At 41.3% G+C, this 21,538-nt stretch overlaps 1 protein-coding gene across 8 annotated transcripts; it reads right to left on the bottom strand.

Moving 5' to 3' along the window:
* Positions 1-244: 244 nt before the first annotated feature.
* cylda (cylindromatosis (turban tumor syndrome), a) lies at positions 245-21,384 on the bottom strand. 8 transcript variants are annotated; one of them, XR_010165629.1, is made up of 19 exons: positions 21,059-21,384; positions 19,350-19,885; positions 17,141-17,452; positions 15,467-15,572; positions 14,110-14,211; positions 13,426-13,542; positions 9,847-10,235; positions 9,307-9,472; positions 9,062-9,203; positions 8,054-8,176; positions 7,525-7,616; positions 7,218-7,284; positions 5,485-5,617; positions 4,313-4,421; positions 3,980-4,098; positions 3,092-3,308; positions 1,198-2,347; positions 841-906; positions 245-492 (listed from the first exon to the last, which is right to left on the bottom strand). XR_010165629.1 is itself a non-coding variant. In XM_063881544.1 (18 exons), exons 3-18 carry the CDS (start codon positions 19,839-19,841, stop codon positions 2,163-2,165), a joined length of 2,871 nt encoding a protein of 956 aa, XP_063737614.1. In that variant the 5' UTR covers positions 19,842-19,885; positions 20,560-20,619; positions 21,059-21,384; the 3' UTR covers positions 245-2,162. The 8 variants fall into 8 exon arrangements, 5 of the variants coding, with proteins under 5 accessions (XP_063737614.1, XP_063737613.1, XP_063737616.1 ...); XR_010165627.1 differs by having other exon boundaries at positions 841-2,347; XR_010165628.1 differs by having other exon boundaries at positions 245-906.
* Between the last annotated feature and the right edge of the window lie 154 nt (positions 21,385-21,538).

The raw sequence follows: 21,538 nt of genomic DNA, 5'->3' as shown, positions 1-21,538 counted from the left end.
ATTAGTGAATTCATATTAAAGCAATATATTCATATAAACTGTAAAGGATCACACAGTTAAGACAGTTCCTAAGCGACTGTCTCTGTTGTGCCTTTACCCCTCACGTCTCAGCATTGTGTTATTTAGAAATTAATGTATCAGTTCCTCTCAACACACTTCCACTTACTGCTCGAATGATCTGCCAGAGAACACCCCCCTCCCCTCCTCGCAACCCTTGCTCCCTCATCACACCACTCACACCGTGCACCCTTCAAAACGGGCTTTATTTTGTTAACATTTACAGGAACATCACTGACATTAATTTTCCACCCGTTACATATGTATATACTGTACAGATGCAACAGAAAAAGGAAAACGGAAATCAAAAACCCCGTCGTCCTCCGTGGTGAGGACGAGGCTCCGGTCAGTGACGAGCTTCAGCAGGAGGAGTTCACACAGGAAGTCCCGACAGTGGAAACGACCACAGAGCAACATGGAAGTGTCAGCTGGAACCTAATTTATAAAAAAAAACCTCCCTTATACTTCACACTTCTGTCTTATACTCACAACTACATCAATTTTCAAGTTGTGGTTTTGGAAAAATATATATAATGCTGATGCCAACATGTGCGGTTTCTTGGTTCAATCCAATGGTGTGTGAGATATAAAAACAACTACTCAATCCAAGGTATGCTTTACTTTTAAATTGGATTACAATGGAATATTTCTTTAAATACTTATATTGTGCACAAGGGTTACCAGCCTTGTGCATCATCACTTCAATCCTGTGTTAACTTTACACTGTTCAACGTGTTACTAGTAACATTCAGTAGTTGCTGTGAGTAAACTACGATAGCTCACCTCAATGTACTGCGGAAAAGGGGACAAGCAGTACCCAAAGCAGTATCCTCAACCCTGTTTCGGTTCCTTAAAAAGGGATAACACACAGGTTTATATTAGGATTAGAATATAATAAATAATATGGTTTAGTTATCAGGCGCGCGGCTGGAAACGTTGCATGTCACATCTTCATGGAAGGCAGCAAAAAGTCAATACTTGCCATGACGGGCAAAAGGAAAAGAAAGGCTTTGTAAACTTAAAATATAATTTATATTTAGTCATCAACACCATGAGTCAGACACTTAAAAACACTGCATGTGAAATTCCTCGCATCCCTTAATTGAAAGAAAACAGCCAGGCTTTTCCCCAGGATCTCACCTCATTGACCCTGTGAATGCATGGAGTGCTCTATAACAGGAGCCATTGTACCAGTCTCCCCTCATGCATTTATCTGGCATCTCCTGGCCATTTGCAATGCAAAGCGCTCTTTACGGAGCACATTTGTATTCCGTAACACAAAACTCTGATGTCTCCCCGACCAACAAATTAGCACTCGCTGTGACTTCCAATGGGAGGAGAGGAAAGAGGAAAATGTTTCCTGATAGGTCCACTGGAGCAAAAAGTGCAGCATTGTTTGAGCGAGATGTGCAGTGAGAGGCTTTTACAATGGCTACATCTGTTCTCTGCAAAAGAAACATGTACTGTAAGGACATTTACACAGCGTGATGGGGGGGGGGATATGCAAACTGATGTTAATGCACAGTAGGTGGACGATGATGGTACTACCTCAGGAAGTCTATGCTACTAAGAGATTTTACAGGTTCTTTAGGGAGCAGCACACACAGGCTGGATGAGGGTCTGCATGATGAAGCCCCCCCCCTGTTCTACAGTGATTAAGAATAGCAGGCCTCCTCTTGTCTTAAGGTAAATGAGGTGGAGGAGGTCGTCCCACTAGCTCGTCTTGTTTTTGTTGCACGTGTTTATGTCAGTCGCTGCAACGCAAGCATGCCCGGTGCGTCTCCACGAGGCCTCCCTCAGCTTCATCACCCCCTCAACCTCAGCAGTGAGACACAGGGAAGCTACATGGGACTACATGAAGATCACAACACTTCAACTGATGCACAGTGCAAATAGGCTTCCCCCCCCCTCTCTTTCATCTCTCTTTCAGAGGCAGGCTGGAGAGGGTTAACTCCGGACAGCCCCCCCCCCCCAGCCTTTCTTCTTCTAGCTTGTTTTTCTTCTCTTTTTTTTTGGTCTTTCTGGGAATCTCCTGCCCTTGGGGAGTGGGGGAGGCGGTGTAGCTGGAGGGGAGGCGATGGTGGAGGGTTTTGGGGGAGAGGTTTCTACTTGTACAGGCTCATGGTCGGGCTCTGGTACATGCACATGTAGGCGTCGCACAGCAGGCGGCGGGCCTGGCCCTGGATGCTCTTAGGGTCCAGGGTGTGCAGCTCCTCGGGGGTCATCTTCAGGTACGCCTCCACCTCCGGGCAGGGAGACACCTGCGGGATGTTGAAGCCGTTCTGTCCCCCTGCAAAGACACAAGCACGGTGATTAGATCAAATAATGATCATTTTTACAGCAAAAGTCATAATTCACAATGATTCTTAGTATTTGAAAACTATGTGAAAAGGATTGAATGCATCCGGTCAGATCTAACAGAGCACAGAGGCTGGAGATTGGTTGGATATATGAAAGATGTTATGGTATGAATGACAAATATATCTCCTTTCTGGTTCTTATTATGTTAGATCTTCCTATATGATAATTACCTGCCTTATTTTGGGATTTTTTTAAATAAAAACAGCAATTAGAAAGGAAAAGCATTAGTTAATTAATCAATATATGATTTCGAAAAAAATGAGTAATAAATCGATAATCGAGTGAAAAAAGAAGACATTTTATGCTAAAAATGCAGAAAGTTCTAGTCCCAATGATGAATATTGGCCTCTTTTTATCTGTATTATTAACATGTCAGAAAAAACAGTCATGAATATTTTCTGGGATTTGACTAATCAGACAGTTAATCCAATAATTGTTCAAAATAATGTGTATTTTACTTAGAAAAATGTGCTATAATAGTGACTCTAATGACAAATGGTGCATGAGTATGGTATCGTGATTCATGACTTTAGCCTCTTCCTCACTGAGGTCTTATAAAACCCTCCGTGTCAACGCGCAGTGTGAAACTCTGTAACAAAAACAATTCCCTGTCCACGTCCCCGGGTCTCGTTGCAGGGATTAGTTTCGTGTCATAAAAGGCCGTGACACCCACCGTCCCGGTCAGCCATGCTGTCGAAGAAAAGCCAGGAGGAGTCTGCGCTGCCATACTTGACGAAGGCCACGTAGTGACTGGTTTCGATGCACAGCACGGCGAACAGCTCCATCCTCTGGCGGGGGAACGAGCCCTGCCGCCCCGAGCCCTCCTGCAGCTCCTTGGGGACGGAGAGCTTCCCATGCCGGTGGGTTTTCCTCCTCGGGTGGAGGTGAACCTAGAATCAGAAAAAAAAAGCATCACACTGTTACTGCGGCGTATGAGCAGGATATGTCTAGTAGATAGATTAAAATCACTGTAAATAAAAACCCATTTGAGGCTTCATAACACCAGATGGGCTGTTAAGCTATAAATCCAACAATATTTCAATGTATTAATATGTCTTTATAAATCAAGGAGCATGCATAAAATATACATTCATCTCAAAAAGAGAGAAGACGCCAGCTCTCCATCTGCAGTCCTTGGGCTGGTACACACAAAACAATCCAAAAACACTTCAAACATTATGTACTCACTATCATTCTTAATAAATAAATATATAATAAACACAAAACACATCAAAGTACAGATGTATAAATACTGGCATTAAAGCAGAATAATTATAATACAACAAGTTACTTCAACTCAAAACACTCGGATGTGTGATAACAAAGCTGCTTAATAAACATTTGAGTGTAAAAGAGTGATAGTGTTTTAAGCTCAGCTGGAAGCAGAGTCCAGTGCTTGATGGCCGTGAATCAGAAAGCAGATTGTGTTCTACCTACTGTAGAAGCTGCACCATCGCTGCTGCACTGATCCCTTAGGATTTGGCGCCCCCAAGTGGAGGATTCGAACTAAAATCTGAGCTTCAGATGAACCGGTGTTGCAGGATTGCCCTCTGTCGTTTACCTGCGTATTGCACTTTTCACAGAACTGTTTAATCTTTCCCGCCGTGATGTCCCCGTCCTCATAACAGTCTCGACACTCGTACAGAGCCAGGCCGCCGCAGATTCGACATTCCCTCGGAGCTGCATGACAAAGACACATTTATTCAGGCTGCACAAAACTTCTTTAACACACAAGAAGAAGAAGAAAAAAGAGCTTCCTTCATCTCGGGTGAGTAGCAGTGACATCTCAGAGGGATTTCATTACCAAATGCCACGCGGCTCTGGGACACCATCGATCCGGGGGGGAACACGTCACACTTAGACACTGGAAAGAAAATGATCAGCCACAACTCACTGTCTTCCAGAAGGTCTGTGATGTCTAACTCCAGCGAGGGGAAGATCTTGTTGAACATTTTGAAGTCTTTGCCGAAGCGGGGCATCTGGATGATAAGGCAGGAGGGAGCCTGAGGTCAGGAGACACAGAGAGGAGGAAACTTTATCTGGGCGTCATCATCAGATCAGAAAAGCTCAGACTATAGACTTAATGTTCAACATATAAGAGACCTTAACAATTCAGCCTGTAAATTAGCAAACAAAGTACATGTATGGAGAAACTAATACAAAATGAAAGTCTTAGCTTGTGTAATTTAAAGGTAAGAAAAAGAAGAAAACTATTCAGAATATAAAGTGTCAGTTGCTCCATGTGAAAGTATTCAACTTAGGTCGATCAATAAATTGTACCATCAGCAATGGAAGCTGCTTTTGACCTAGGAAGTGTCATTTCAGTCCTGCGTTGTAGTCTCCTTTTTTTAGGAGATGACAACCAAAGGATAAATCTATTTTAATACACTTTGATTTACAAGAAGGAACATTAACTGATGCACCCTCGTAAAAAACTAGTAACATCCTATTTGCACAAGAGGGAGCCCTTACTTTCTCACACACTGGAAATGGTAGGTGTAGTTTACGATGAACTTGAGGTGTGAAGTGTTTTTATATTTAGTTTGATAATACTTAGACCGCAGTGCCAGCCAGAAGTAAATAACTTATTACAAACTATGCAAATATTTTCTGTATTTAAATATATCCAACACCCCACACTCTATTCACGTTACCAGGTCTGCTTTTATTATATAAATAAACTCAACATAAATAATACAGCACCTGAACAGAGCCTTTAGTGTTGGATTTCTCACTCAAAGTATGCCTTGAAGACATTTGGTTTTATTTCACTTCACCACAGGTTTATTTTATTATAAAAAAGGTCAGTGTGTTATAAACATAATCTCTTATTTTGAAGGGAACTGTCCCTTTAAATTCCTCTTAAACATCAGGTATTAAAAGGCAAGCCATTTCCCCATGATGTCATTTTGGGAACAAAACCTGGGTGGTCTTGTTTATGCTCAGATGATTTATAAAGCGTTTACCAAAGATTAATCAGACAAATCACACCACGGTATCACCAATCGTTCGACTCCAATCAAGCAAACCTGTTTTGAAACAAAGTCTAAACGCCAGGGAACTGACCTCTGCAAACTTGAGGTCGCTGTTGATGAAGGACCACTCGAGCAGCTGCTGGATGGTGGGGACTCCCACCTTGTCCTTCTTGTCCATAAAGATCTGATAGAAGTAACAGTCCTGCACCTTCTGCCCTGCTGACCTGCAGAACAACACAAGGCTTCGTTCAAGTTACAGGAGGACAGCTGTGATCTGTGCAGACAGCAAAAGCACCTCCTGTCGTACCCACAAATGCTATTCATCCCACTGGATTACAAACTAAAATTCTTCCTAAAAGAAACAAGCTTGGTAATTATTTTCCCCAAAAACCCTTAAAATTCCTGGCTAATCTTCTGGCAATTGTGCACTTTGATAGAAAAGAGGTTCAACTTTACAGTTCAATGTCTATATGCCCACTTCATTCTTTGACATTCAGCATAAAACGAACAATTCAATAAAGTTCAGACACAGTTTCCCATATATCCATGTTTGCCACAAATGTCAGAACAGTATTTTATAAAAGATACACACATTTAAAAAAAACTACAACAAAAAGGAGACAAAAACTATGAACAGGAAGGGAGTGATCTTCTCTTCCTGACAGGCCGAATCAGTGGTTTGAAAAAATAAAATCAGGTGTATGGGGCGTTACGTAGTTAATCCATGTGTGAAGCAAGTTGTTCCAGTTTATGATTAACATCTGCTGTTATCTTTTCCATTTTGTAAATGTCAATTGTAATTTCCATCCATGCATTCACAGTTGGGCTCTCCTGTGATAACCATTTCCTAGTAAGGGCCTTTTTAGCAGCCACCAGCAGGATATTCATTAAACATGTATCTCTTTTCAACCATTCTTGAGGTATATATCCAAAATACATGGTCTTTCCCCACAGATATTAATAAAGGTACATCTTATCTTATCTTATTTTTCCAAAACGTTATTTCTAAATAACTCTCTAGGACTTTTTCTATGAAATGTTTAGAGATGATCTCACCAAAAAGCTTCATTAAAACCAACTGGGTGTTTTTATTTTTCCTTTAAAAGCAGCTCAAGTCATGATCACACTGCCTGGTGATGAAAACAGGCCGGTTAATTTAACATTTAACAGCTTGAGTTATGATTCACACATCGGTATCCTGTCACTGATAGAGTAGAGACGGATTTCACACTGCTCAAGTATTTATTTTTAAACTAGGTACGTGTTTAAATGTGTTTACAACTCTGTCACGGCTCAGCTTTGGCACAAAATACATCCTATTAAAATACTAATGCTTAACCTTTGAATTCAGTAGACCTGATTCGGCTCATCTGAATTGCAAACATCGTCACACATGTACACAGAGGGAGTTTTCATAACATAATCAAAGAAACTCCTACAGTGAAACCACTTAGCCCACACAGTCTGCCGGAGCGATGCAGCAGAAGTGAAACTTCATGCCTCCGTTCATCTACATTCTGCAGACTTAAGTCAAGGTCTGGCACATTTCTGTGGTTTAGCACTGATGTGTTTGGAAATGTATTTGCAGAGTCTGTAGAGCAGCAAAGATACATCTGCATTACCCCATGAGGTACACAGGGACAAAGACAAATTATGAGGTAAGGGAGAGGCTCGTTTATGGACACATTTTATTTAGAAATGGGCCTGAGACATTAAGACATCAGCGCATGGCAAGTTTTTTCTCCTCCACTTCTCGTCCCAGGCTCTGTACTTCTGTGTCATTCAGCACTATTTATAGTTAAGGGTTTTGAAACTAGCTCTTACCTTAGCCTGAGCAGCGGGTCCACCCTCAGTATGTGATGGAATAGGATGTTGAGGAACTCCTCAGGATCTGCAGAACAACATGTACTTAAATCAGATCTCATGTAACGTTCCTGTGTAAATGCTGCAATCCAGTGCGGGCTGAATGCTATGTGGAAACAGCAGGGCATGAATGTGTGTGATACTTTCGAACAGCTCATTGACTCGTGACTTTTAGCATTTTATTATACTTTACTGTTCCTAAACAGAGAGGGTTTTTATCCTCAATTAGATATTTTAGTATAGCAGAAGTAAAGTCTCCCTCTCCTGCCTTTTTCTTCAGACGTAAACCCAGAGGCAGCTTCTACTTTCTCCAGGATCCTCCTCAGCTTCATCACCTTGGTGGCACAAACATACCCGTGTCTGCAAGAAGAAGAAGAAGCAAGTTATAACCTAGATAAAAAATGACATTTGGTTTCATAACATCAGTTCATTATTATTCAAATAAATAAATAATGCGACCTAAAATATTTCAGATTGTTTTTTTATTTATCTGAAATCATGTGCAAGTAATTCAGCATTTTAGTCTAGAACAGCTTTTAGATTCAAATAAAAAACACGACTTTAACCAGGCAGACAAATCTTTCAACATGTGAAATATATTTCAGATGATGTTTGGTTTAATTTATCAGATTTGATATTAAGGAAGGCTCTTATTAAGTCCCAGAGAAACTAAAGCTTTTTAGTTTGAACAGCTTTAAGAATCCTGTATGAAAATCTGAACAACATTCTAAAAACAGATGATTCAAATCCTTTAATAAGAGGAATGACTTTGTTTGCATTAAATGACGGTGCCTTACATGCGCAGCGGGTTGACTATCTCAGTGCGCAGCAGCTCTTGCGTCTCTCTGTAATACTCCACATCGGTTTTTGAGCGCGGCCTCAGCAGAACCGTGTCGAGTACAGAGCTGAAGGAGAACAGACTGCAGGGCAGAAACACAACAGAGGAAACACAGTTAATGTTCACATCTCTATTATCTAATCTAAGATCAATTCACCACTTACTGTATTTTACCAACATACAGATATAACCCAAAAATACTACCATTGCAGCACGTACAGTATGATGATAGTTTGTTGAACTACATTTTTATTTGAAGTACACTCGATTAAAACACTTTCATATTTTGCAAACTGAATATTTTTCCTTTTTTTTTACACCAACTCTTTTGGAATTTAAACACTTAAGAGTATATGCAATATATTTGACTTACAGATACATATTATAACTGGTTGCTACTTTAATTCCTAAGACTGTAAGATCACTGTTTTCACTGCGCAATATACACTTTAATATAATAATGTTATTGCTGCCTGCTCTTTTTAATGCCGCTACTTATTTTAATATCTTGGATCTGTATTTATTAAGAATCATCTTATTTTCCTAGGCTTGTTTTTACTTGTAATCTCCTGGCTTTTTAATGACTGTTTCTTCCGTGTTTTTAAATGTGATTTTATTGTGTTTTTTTGTAAAGCGCATTGGATTGATTTTGCTTTTCCAATTCAAAGCTAAAATACCAAACTGGTGGAAGTGTCTTTAAAGTGGACTCCTGTAGTTTGGTGAAGACGTTTGGGTTGACTGCTCTGTTCGATGGCCCTATGGCAGACTTGGCAGGAAACCACAGATCTATCCACCGCAGGAATACACTCTCCTGTGAGAGCTAGTGGGCAAAGTCAAAACCAGTTTACTAATAAGCCTCTGCCTCTGGGCAAACGCAGCGCTGCAGGCTGAGGAAGAACCTTAAACTCAATCAATACGAAGGAGAGTAACACGGCGTGCGCTGCAGCGGATCTGCTGAAACACTGACCAGAAGAGTGTTGAGTCCAGGTAGCAGGAGTTGTAGTGGCCCTGGATGCCTTTCTTTTTCCCCACCATGACATCCAGACCGTCGTTCTCTGTGCGTGGAGGCGTGTTCTCATGAACCACTTCACTGAGGTACCCCCCAAATGCTGCATGAACACACACACACACACAGTACAGGTGTAAACACACAGCTTTAAGAAGGACAAAATTAGGTGTGTTTAATCATCTTCTCTCCTGCAGCTGACTCACCGATGGAGTTGCAGCGCTCGATGGGGTTGGAGGAGTGATGCAGGGACGGGAAGCGGGAGTCGGGCCGGCAGCACTTGAGCTTCACAAACAGAGCTTTTTTAGGAGGGCATGTGAAGTACCGCGTGCCTTTGAACGTGCCGTCAGTGCAGCCGGGACACTCCTCCTCCTGGAAGAGAGAGTCGAGAAGAGAAGATGTCATTCAATCACTGTAAAAATGTCCTACTGTATGTTGGCAGGGACAAAGCAGTAGCTGTCAGCTGCTGGTGCATTTTACTCAGACTTTTTTTAAAAAATGGCTCATTTGTTATTACAGTTGTTCAAAAAATAAGAAAATATATTACATTACTTCAGTAACACGCAGACACGATGTGAGAATGCGCCAACAACAGCAGTGATGACTCAGAATCAGAAAATCAGAAATCGCTGATCCATGCTGAGTATTCTCTGGGGCACACATCACTTCATGTTCCCGCTCGATTAAGACCTCTAGAAATATGTTTTATCTTTTTTATTTGAGTCTAAACTGAAGGGTCTCCTCACCAGCTCCAGCCCAGCTAGAGGCTCCAGCAGGCCAGGGGGGAGCCCCACCCAGCGGATGACCCCGCACAGAGGGGGGTTCTCCTTCACCTCCACCAGAGAGCCCACCTCCAGACCGGGCTGTCCTCGGGGGGGCGTCGAAGGCCGCGGCGACGGAGGGGCTGCGGGTGACGTGGGCTCGGGCTGCTCCCCCATCACCGACTGCACGGACAGCGACAGGGGCCCGTGGCTCATGCTGTCGATGGGGCCCGTCTTACGGTTCAGGCTGAAGGGAAGGGAGTGGAACTTGTTGTCGCTGGACAGCGAGGCGGAGGGCGGGGCTCGGGAGGGCGGGGGGGACTGGTTGAAGTCGGGGGGCGTGTCAGTGAGTGACTTGGCGGGGTCCTCCCCAACTACAAGAAGAGAGAGGAAAGCAAACGTAATGTCCGTGTACAGAGAAACACAGCAAGTTCTCTGGAGACTGTAGTGGTGTTAGTAAGCTAGCTCGCTTCAGAACTGTTTAATGTTTTCTTTGTAGAGAAAAGACATTAAATCTGCTCAGCTTAAAATGTAGACAAGCATAAATATGTATGCATTACAAATGTGTATATTTAGATGCTTTGGCACTTGGGTTTGTCTTTATGTTCTCGTCAATAAAGCTATCTGAATTTGAATCTACGTAATATGTAAATAGCTACAGATCTATGTTTTACTGACAGTTACTACCAGAGGTCAGCAACACCAGATTTGCATGGCATTTAGATGTGGTGTAGAAGGACGAAATGAGTCTGCACACCTGAGGAATTTGGCTTTAAAGATGAAATCAATTTAAAAAGCCTTTGTCAATGGACATCAGTTCTTCCATACAAGCTTAAATATCAGACGGGTCTTCATTCTACCATGGTATTCATATTTATTCATTCATTTTTAAGAATATGCTACTAGTATAAAATGTTTACCTGTAGAAACTATTGATGATTTTTTTCCCTGAATTCCTGAATAAATACGCCACCAACTGGACTTAAGTATTTGGGATAAGTGTGAAAATGCCCTTAATTGAGACGTGATGTCTGGTGTGCAGACTCCTAACGACTGACGGCGTTCTGCTAAAATTAACTATGAGCACTTGAATCAGCTTAAATGCAGTTTTAAATTCAAATGAGTGCACCAATTAAGTTTCCAAACTCTGATGTGGTGTTAGAAAGGAGAGAGCAACTCCACCATGAGTCAATACATGCATAGTCTTTGCTTAAACGTGGGAGGAACATAGAAGTGTGGAGTCAAGTCTGAGGACTGTGTGACACAAATGAAAAGCACAATAACCACATGAAACAATAACCCAAAATGTGGAGGGTGACCCTGAGGGAGATGAAAAAGGATTACACATTCACAGGATGAGTAAGCAGTTGTGAATACAGCCCATCAGTTATCTATGACTGACTCCCCCACTAATTATATCATTAGTATTTAAAAATACTTCCAAAAGGCACTCAGGTATTCTGTTTGTGTCATAGCAGGAGGCATCACAAATTGATTCATGAGAGGCACCTCTTGTTTTGCTATAAATCTTGACAACAAACAGAATAATGATCAGAGTGCTGTGAGCCTCCACCATCTTCACTACAGGAAACACTTTGATTCACAACTGGCTCGTACTGGTGATGACATGAGCAGTGTGATTTCACTCTTAAAAAAGGAAACACAAATGAACGTGTGTCCCAACAATGAATAAAAAACAATGACAGAATGGACTGACTGCACCAGTGAGGATTGACACTAGAATATAAAGGCGTTTAATAATGCTTCGGCCAGCAAATAGTATTTCACAGAGATATTCAGATCTAGTTAAGGAGTTATTTGCAGCGCTGAGCATTATTAAAAGCCTGAAGGCGACAATGATTACTCCATGCAGGTGGAACACCACAGTAAGATGGTGATGAAGCACAAGGAATGTGGAAAGGTCTTTAAAGCAAGCTACTGCAACAAACTACAGAGTGTAATGTTTCTGCAGAATCTGTGTGGGGCAGAGATATCTTACTGTATCACTGTATTACAGTACCAGACCTACATGTACTTACAGGAAATGTATATTTTATATGGAATTACATTTCTCCCACTTGTTAAAAACAAATATGACTCTTGTTTTTTTTCTGATTTCTTTTAACAGGGTCTTTGATTATGGTGGTGCAATGTCCGTATTCTGAGATACTGCAGTGATTCTTAAACTGGGAAGCATTTTAGTTATCTATCTGATATTTGCATTTATTTAGTATTGCACCCCTGAGAAGCAGACAGTCAAAGCCCCCACTTTTTATATGTTGTGATCTTAATACCAACAGTCAGGACTGCATAAGATCCCCAGTTACACTATGAAACGTCTTTAATCAGAGCATTTCACAAAACAGAAGATCAATAATTCCCACTTTAAATAAACATACAAAACGTATCTCTTCTGTAAGCCCCTGGAAACTATTTCTATTGTCGGATCAGATCAGTTGTGTCTGTGGTATTTCCTCTATGAGCCAGCGAGGCGCAGAAGGATGATGGATTCAGCAGCAATGCTCTGTTTAGAAGCTGCTGAAGTGATAGAAGAGGGATCACTAACTAAGAACTGTTGAGCAATAATATGTCGTAGATATTTCATAGTTATGAAAGATGCTGGGCCTTGTAATTTAACCTAAAACTAAATGAGAAATAGACAACTATGTAAGTATTTATGTAAATGACTAATAATAATAATAAGAGGTGGGAAAGAAAAACGAAAAAGTGTAAGAATTCACAATTTCCGATTTAATCGTGTTTTTTTAGGTTGTTTATTTCTACATCTATACATTGCCGTTAATGGAAAGTTCTGCTTCACAACAGTCAAATTAGTTTGGAGAACTGTTGTTCATCGTTAATAAATGAATTGTTGTTTAAAGCTACACAAAATACCAGTTCCACCTTTTTTTTCCGTGTATAATTTCTTTGTGTACGCTGGCAGGTTTCTGAGGAATAAAAAAGGCAGCGATTCGAAGCCTGCCAATTTAATTATGTAACAGGCGGCATTTTTATTGTGTGACTTGAACTTGTTATTCTTGAAATCAGAGATGATTTTGAAATGCATTCAGTGTTTATTTGTGCATGAATAAATACAACCCTTAGTGTGAAATAACTTTAGAAATAATGTATATGATCTTATACACATAGTAGGGTTTAGAGAGTTTGGATACTATAAGAAACTTTTTTAAGTAACTTTTATTTAACTAACAAACCTTATTAAATTATTTTGAATTAAACGTTTTAAAAACACTAATAAAAACTCCACTTATCATAGGAATGGTTATGTTCTTCTAATGTTTAGCAGGTGGGAGAAACATGTTTCCATACTTCACTTTATGCTTTATTTGCCAATTTCAAGAGCATTTCTATTAAAAGCAACCCAACGATCCAGAAAATATACAACTTCTAGTCCAGAAATCGCCCCTGATCCTGCCAATGTTAGTAATTGAAACTATAAAGCACGATAAACATGTGCCAAAGTGAGACGGGTTATTAAGTAGCTTGTTGTGACCAGTAGCTTGCCGGTGAGAGGGTTGACATCCATGAGTTCCCGTGTTTTACCTTCGTCAATGTACCATGTGCTTTTGGATTTGGACTGGGCGGGGGGGTCAACAGAGCTGCCATTTAAAGTATAGTAAAACTCAGACTTGCTTCTACTGCCACACTGATGACCTAATCCTGTAAATAACACAAGTAAATGAAACAAAAACAACACAAGGATAAGAAAGGCTGTGTGTGTGTGTGTGTGTTCTGTAAGAGAAGCAGGGTAGGAAATCCTGGGGGAAAAGATCAATTAATCAACAACTTTAGTCAGTTTTTCTCCATAAAATACAGAGAAAGCAATCAGAGAACAGATTCAAATCAATACAACGGGAGTTTCTCAGATATTGAGCAACATGGAGTATAACCGTTATAATGATTATCTTTACAAAGGGACTTTCCATCACAACTGCTCTTCACGTTGTTATTCTTAGCTCTGCTTGCCTAAACTATTCCAAATCTTACAATCAGTTTCAATTAGTTCTCTAAAAGAAGGAAAGAAAAGACTTCCTCTTTCAGGAACGAGCCTCAGAGCGATCACCGGAACTGGCAAATCCAAAATTGTGAAAGCAGCAGAGTTTGGTTGCTTTTTAAAAATATATTTCTACAAAATCCTTTCTGCTGGAATGCCCCTTTTTCTCAAGAGTAATCATCACACCCAGAGGTGTGCGTGTCAGTGAGGTGAGTATCGTAACACCGGTGTACCTTTGCTCTTTGGTTTGCTTTGGCCAGAGGACGACTTTTCACTGTTGGTGCCTCTGGGGGCAAAACTGTGCTTTTGCAGCCTTTGGTCCTGCATGGAATAATCTGCACGGCCCAGAAATACATCCACGTTAGAGCCACGACACGCTGAGCCTTAAACCACCATGCAGCACATGTCTTTACAGCCCAGTGACAACTTGTGTGTGAACTTACATTGACCTCACAGCTTTTTACTTGTGTCACTACAAAAACAACTTTGATAAACACAATATCGAATAAGAGCCTATTTTCATTTCCTTTCTTAGTTAGTTTGACACTGAAGTTATAGCCTAGCATACCACACTTCAATAACAACAGCTGCATTGCTTTAGTTAGGGTTACTTTACTGAACTTTTACCATTACTTTTTAAGTGGTTTTCCCTTCACTTTGCACAAACAGTGGGCTGAAGTCACAAAGGATGCTTTCCCTTCTAGTATCACAAGCATGCAGTGGTGGAAAGTAACATTTACTCATGTCCTGTAGTAGTATTTTATCCTACTTGTACTTTACTTTGGACTTTCCATTTGATGCTAATTTATACATTTTGGAAGCAAACATTGTTTTTACTCCACTAGTTATTTCTTTTTTATTTGATATAATGCAGTACTGTAGTAACAATTTCACCAGCAAAATAATAATCTAAAATGTCTCAATATTTACAAACTAGAAAGTGTAAATGCTATTATGTATTTTTTAACAATTAAATAAATAATATAATATCTTAATATAGATACTTTAATAACAGCCATTGTGCATTTTGATACTTATAGTACATTCTGACATTCTTCTACACTTCCACTTAAGTTGTATTTTGAACTCTTCTTGTATTGGAGTGTTTTCAGAACACAGTCTTCTACTTTTACTAAAGTAAAGGATCTTAGAACTGGGTCCATTTCTGCAAGCATGACACACTTTATCTGAGTGTAGATTTGAGAGTAGCTGTACTCGGTAACAACCTATACATTATGTTTTGCTGTCTAGAAAGTGCAAGAAGATGGGTTTCAAAAGGAAGACGACAAATTTGCGAGAATTCTAATCTAATAAGACATCTATATGCGTGTCAGAGAAATCTGAGAGGCGTCAGTCGCACATATAAACAAATCAATATGCTGATGTGGAGAACAAAGAGCCCGAGTATCTCACTTGACTTTCAAAAAACAAGAGAGACATCAACACAAAAGGCTCTCTGTTCCCGCTGCGAGCAAAACACAAACTCCGAGCGCTCAGAGCGAGCTCAGAGCTGGTTCGAGAGAGGGACGGCTCTATGATTGCAGAATAAAAATGCTGGAAGTTTTGATTGCACATTTCTACGTGACTCACCTGGCATTACGTCACAGATGGGTACGAGTCGAGTGTGCTCCAAACTGGCAAAATTACACAGCAGCTTCCCATCGATCACACCATCCCAGTCCCCGATGGGATTGTCCTGAAAGAGTTGGAGACATGACAACCGTGTGAACTCTGTTCTTCATCACTGTAACACACGTGCTTCTTCCCTCCTACTATCTTCTTAATATGATGCTTTAGTCTTGTTATGATCCAAACTGCTCCTCAGATGTTCCCCCTCTACTTTCTCTGCAGCGTCACTATTCTCCTCCCTCAGGTTTGGCTCCAGGACTCTAGGATATTCTACGCGAGGACAGTGCCACTGGCTAGCGAAGGCAGGGCGAGGCTGGACGCAGAATGAGGCAGAGCAGTGGGCTCTCCTCAGCTGCCTGCTGGCCCTCTGCCATGCTGTTGGGTCATACAGCACTAAGTCTTTACCTCACTCCCCGCGTGACTGCCTTGCCTTTGTGTGGGTGGCTCAGATGCACTGAGTGGGCTGCTGCTGCTGCTGCTGCTGCTGGTGCTGCTGCTAACGATCAGCAGTCAAATGCCTCAGTTATGTGTTTCAGTTTCTCTGTGACCACAACAACTCTCCCGCCTGACAACAGAAATCATAGATACTACGTCTTCATGATTTGGAGAAAATAACTAATTGAGATGAGTTTGATTCATTTTGCAATCGCGATAAGGTTCACAATATTGGGGAGAAGGATCATTATAGAAACATTATTCATGTGAAATGTATATTAAAATCATCATATTGTGATTTCATTAAGAGGATCTGCAGCAAATATAAATGAGTTGTTCAATGTGCTGGCCTGCAGCTTTAAAATACTTCATTCAAGATTGTATTTAAAAATATTAAGCCTTTATCAAATACTGTGCTTTAATAATGCATGTGTTCCTGTTGCCATTTCGCTCAAATTTTGATTCATTCTGCAGCCTTGATTAATACCAACTACTCGGATACCCCAAAACCAGTCCCACAAGGTACAGGAAAATGATGATACAAAAATGATTTAGCAAGTCACGATAGAAGATATTAAGTTACATGATCATCTGTTAGGATTGAAACTTGCATGGTGCTGCCCTCTACTGAGGCGAGACACTTCAAATTTGACACATATTCTTCCATCTGACTTTATAAACAGCTACTTAAATGTAACTCTGACCAGGTGATGGGTTAGATTTTTTATGAAACACTGAAAGCATTAAATTATGTATTTTTTGCCCTTTTTTCCCCCCACTTTGTCACCGAATGACACTAAATAAAACATGTGAAAGCAATCAAGCAGGTATCCTCATAAAAGTCGCTGATTGGTACAAAACAAAAAAGGCCAACTCCAACCAATAGTCCAACTAATAACCATAACCAGCTCTTGTTTTAACACAACGGTTAAACACACGTTGCCTTAGTTCTAAAATAAGTTAAGCTTCTCATCTTACTCTCAGCAGGAAGGCAAAAAGGTACATTTCCTCAAATGTTGAACTGTTGTTTTTAGGGAAACAAGTTATATTGTCCAAAAGAAAAATAATTCGGAACTTAACTTCACTGAACAAAAGAATCAGAAGTCTGTTGTGCATTTGTCTATTCGTTTTTGATCAATATGCCTTAAAGTCTAGGCAAACGGATTGCGAATAAAACCATCCAGAGAGGGCGTTACTCACCATGTCAACTCCCACATAGTAGCCTAGGCTCTCGTTGCCGGGCAACAGGTCACAGAAGATGATGGTCCCTCTCTCCGGCCCGTCCCTGGTCTGCACCAGGACCCTGGAGTTGATCTCCAGAGGAGGAAAGTCCTGGTCGTCTTCCACCAGATTGACGTGGTCCACCTCCAGCTCTCCCAAAGCTTCGTCATCGTCGTCCTCCCAGAGTTCAAGCTTGTCCAGGGCCACAAACACACCGCACTCATCCTCACAGCGGAACAGTTGCCGTCCCTGGTAGGATCCCTCGGTGAAGCCCTGGCCCCGGCCCTCCTCCTGGGAGAAGGAAGTAAAGAAAGGATGATGGGAAACGGTGTATTGAAAGAAAAGGAGGGATGAGAAACTCATTGTCATAAAAAGTAGGGCAGGTAGCGAGGCTGCTTACTCAGCATCCTTCAGGGAAGTCAACATCAGAAAGCGTATGATCGATTACTGCAGCAGGAATATGACTTACTGCGATGATAAATGCATCCGGGCACAGATACTAGATGTTCTAACAAAGCGTGCCGTGACACATTGTGCTTCTCTTCTCACATGCAGGCTTTAGATAGCACAGTTCTATTCGCTAAGGGCATTGAAACTGAATTGTATCTGAGGCGTATGTGCAGCTCTGAGGCCGCAGCGACAGCCTGCCTACTCAGGAAGACTCCAGCTGGACTAAGGGGAATAAAAACAACGTTGTGCTGCAATAAGCCACCCTTTGTGTTGTGTTACTTACTGTATAGGCAGTACAGCATGAATGGCATCACATAAGCAAGTTTAGTATGGAGATAAAAGGAAACAGAAACTCCTTGTTTGATCAGCTTTGTTTAAGCCTTCTCTGAAACTACATTGGAAGTCATAGCCATCTTTAAGTCTTTAAAATGCAATAAAGTTGAAGGACATGAACCAGAAACGAGTCAACACATCTGTCATTTAATCCTGCCGTGTCCGTGCGTCAAAATAAACGCACCGGGTGACGAGATGAGACATTCTTATACCAACTGTTACACAAATGTGAATATTTAGCATTTCATTCTGCTCTGGAAGCTCTGCCTCGTGCTGGTATTTACAAAAGGCTCTTACCAGTAACCAAAATAGCTCAACAATGGTCAGCAGAACTTTTTGTTTCAGGGCTGTATCAACAACAACAACAACAACAAGTGCAGGCTGACAGCGCAGGGATGAAAGCAGAGAGACGCTTACAATCTGTGGAATAAATCTAGTTTGCATTTGACCCCCTTTTAAGTCTGTAGATACTTCATCAATCCAGCATAACATAACACACTCACACTCCAGGATATTACTGGTTGCTCACAGAAGCGTATACTTCTTATCTGCTCATTAATTAGGTACAGAAGTGCAAACACTTTAGGGCCATGAGTTGGCAGTAATGGTTGTGCCTCGGTTAATTACAAATAAATACAGGAAGGAGTGTGTGATCTTATTTGCAGGACTATGTGATGCAGCTTTTATCATTTGACCTGGTATAGAAAATGTGGGCTAAGTGTCATCGCCTAGCTCCACAGTGCTGTAAAGAACAGGTTCCTGTCTCCGTCGTTTGTTTCGGAAACAGTAAGACTGAAAGAATTTGCACGAGCCATGCAGGCATAGAGGCAATCTGTGTCTTCACTGGTTTAACGTAAGAACAATGTGATCATTCTTTTCTGACAGCTGCTTTGCACTGATCGGTCTCCTGACATTTAAAATTCTTTAATCAGCCTCGCAGAAGTGTTTAGTTGTAAATCTGCTTTCGTTCCACGTCTAGACACTTACAGAGCGCAAGTTGAAACCGATTAACTTGTACGTTTTTTTACTAGTTTCATTTTAAGAGGAACAGTGATCGTTATAATGTCCAAATATTTTACAGAGGGACATTTTATTTTTCTATGCCTCTCTCATTTATTTTAATATTTCAACTGCACGAGAGATCTCTGGCACAGCGAGGACAGAGGTTTCTTCCATTTTCCCCCATTAACTGTGGGGTTTCTTTGGGAGTTTTTACTTGTCTAATGTGAGGGTCTAAGGACAGAGGGTGTCGTGTCCGTATTCATCTTCTGTACAAACGGTAAAGTCCCCTGAGACAAATGCAAAATCTTTGATGATGGGAAATAAACTTGAATGATTACAATTTGAAACACAAAAAACCTTTGTCTACTTCTTCATTAAAGCCAGAAAAGACACATGTTCTCACCAGCAGCTCTACTCCAAACCAGATTCCAGAGAGGGCTCTGTCAGGGAGCAGCGAACCCTTGAAGCGGACCACACCGGGCAGAGGTTCGTCCCCCGAGCGCAGCTGGACGCGCACCTTCGAACCACAGTCAATATCACGGACGCGCTCAAGCCGGGACTTGTTGCAGAGCAGGCCGTAGCGCTCCTCACAGTTGGTGATGGGGAACAGCAGCTCTGCCAGCTTCTCGTCCAGCTCCAGGACGTCCCGCTCATCCAGGCTCAGCACCACGTTGGTCTGGTCCAGGATGCGGAGACTTTTTTTGCCCTTGTTTGGAGGCAGCGTTCTCCCAAGGCTGTTGCGCTCCTGGCAGGCCTGACCGAGGCTGCCGCGGGGGATCCTCAGGGTCTTCTGGGGAGTCTTCTCCACCGTACACTCCTTGATGACCATGTAGAAGCGCCAGTCCTCCCTGAAGCCCCCGCTGGGCTTCTCCTGGCTCCACAGGGCGGAGCTCATGGCTGCATGCTAGGCAGGAGGTCCAACATCAAGGCAAGCTTGACCTGCAGAAATTATGAGAGGAAGATCATTTTTTATTTAACTTGAAATACAATATTCCTCAGCCTCCTGCAAACAATTTATTCCTAAACAGACAACACAAATTGTTACCATCAAATCTGAGACAGACGGCTCCACGAACGAATAACTGTGCACCTATCAATGCTAAAATTAAATACTGAATTGATCACAGATTAAATGTACTTTAAAGGGTTTTGTCTTCAGTGATTGTAATGTTCCCTTGTTTTCTTGTTTTGCATTTTTGTCCTTGTTGATGTTTCAAATGAAGCTGCTGTGATTCAAGAAACATTTCCGACTTGATCTTAAAACAAAGTGATATTGTATTCATTGTATTTATCATTTAGTTTGGAATGTATGATGAGCCATGCTGAAATAAACGTCGAGTATCTGCAAAATATGAATCAATTATACTGCTATAATGAGAGGGTTTAATATATGGCGATCATTTCCAATTTTGCATAAGGCTCATTCTTTACATTTCTAGACTGGTTGTTGTGGTTTGTGATGAGGATTCTAACATCTCTCCTGCCCAGTCACACCTGCTCAGTACACCTGTTTCTTTACAGCAGGCCTGGTTTTGACATTACTCACATCTACTGATTTGAATACCCTAAATATAGTGAGCAGACAGTTGACATTTGCTCACAACCAACTCTACCTCGGATACCAGACAATTGGATTTCCCCTGATGACACCTCAGATGATGTACCACAAGACACTGTCAAGAAAGAGCACACTACATCCGTCATTTGTTCGAACAATGATTACCAACTAATTCAATCGTTATACTATTATACTTATATATACTGTTTTCGATAAATGTGTGTAACGTGTGCTTAACCACATGTTAATATTAATGCAATAAGTGAGTGGCTTACACAGGTAGATAATTGAAAGTAATTTCAACAAGATATGGGCTAGCTAACCCCAACATGATTTGACATTTATTCACCGTGTTTAATGACAACAACGTGTTTATTAAAATGTGTTGGCATCACTGACTCGTTTTTAGGGACATTTTCCCTGACAACCAGCAGTGTGTCATCACCAGGCAGAAGCTGTCACTCAAAGGCCCTTTAAGAGAGGGAAGTAGCTAACGTAGGATAAAAAGCATCAACTACTCTTTTACTTTCAATAAAAACGAGATGGAGACTTACCTTTGCTGTGCGTCAGTTCAGCGCGAAGCTACAGATGACATGCCATTTCAAATATCCATCTCATTCGGATACAGGCCTCTGAAAACAAGCTCCCGTAATAACCTCTGATTAGCTGAATGGCTAGCGTCCTGAGATGCTAAATATCAGGCTAAAGTTAGCATATCGAGCTGATAAACAGCAAACATGCTGGCAGAAAACTGCCACCTTTTACAGTAAGCTTTCAACATTTAGGTAATCTGCTCTCCATGGGAAATACGTTGAATAAATACAGTGTATCGCTACAGAAATGAGATATATTATTTACAGGAGACGACCTCACAAAACTTGCTGTGTGACGCCATGCTCTTCATGACAGGCATTGGTCAGTCGTTTCATTCTCAAGCGCTGATTGGCTGGTCATTGTGTTTGTAATCAAGTCCCACCCTCTGGGGTTTTCCCATGAATGGCAGCATACGTAGTTAGGTTGAAGTGTGGATTTCA

This window comes from Eleginops maclovinus, chromosome 4 (assembly GCF_036324505.1).
Source record: "Eleginops maclovinus isolate JMC-PN-2008 ecotype Puerto Natales chromosome 4, JC_Emac_rtc_rv5, whole genome shotgun sequence".
NCBI classification, from domain to species: domain Eukaryota; kingdom Metazoa; phylum Chordata; class Actinopteri; order Perciformes; family Eleginopidae; genus Eleginops; species Eleginops maclovinus.
Note: the sequence above shows the minus strand (reverse complement) of the source record. Positions and strands in the feature narration are given on the sequence as shown.

Bases quoted from the DNA above. Each gene is read 5' to 3' on its own strand.
- cylda (XM_063881544.1), bottom strand. From the start codon at position 19,841: ATGAGCTCCGCCCTGTGGAGCCAGGAGAAGCCCAGCGGGGGCTTCAGG. The intron at 10,236-13,425 runs GTAAAACACGGG...CTCTTCTTGTAG, and splicing joins CACATGGTACATTGACGAAG to TTGGGGAGGACCCCGCCAAG. The intron at 5,618-7,217 runs GTAAGAGCTAGT...GTTGTTCTGCAG, and splicing joins GACCCGCTGCTCAGGCTAAG to GTCAGCAGGGCAGAAGGTGC.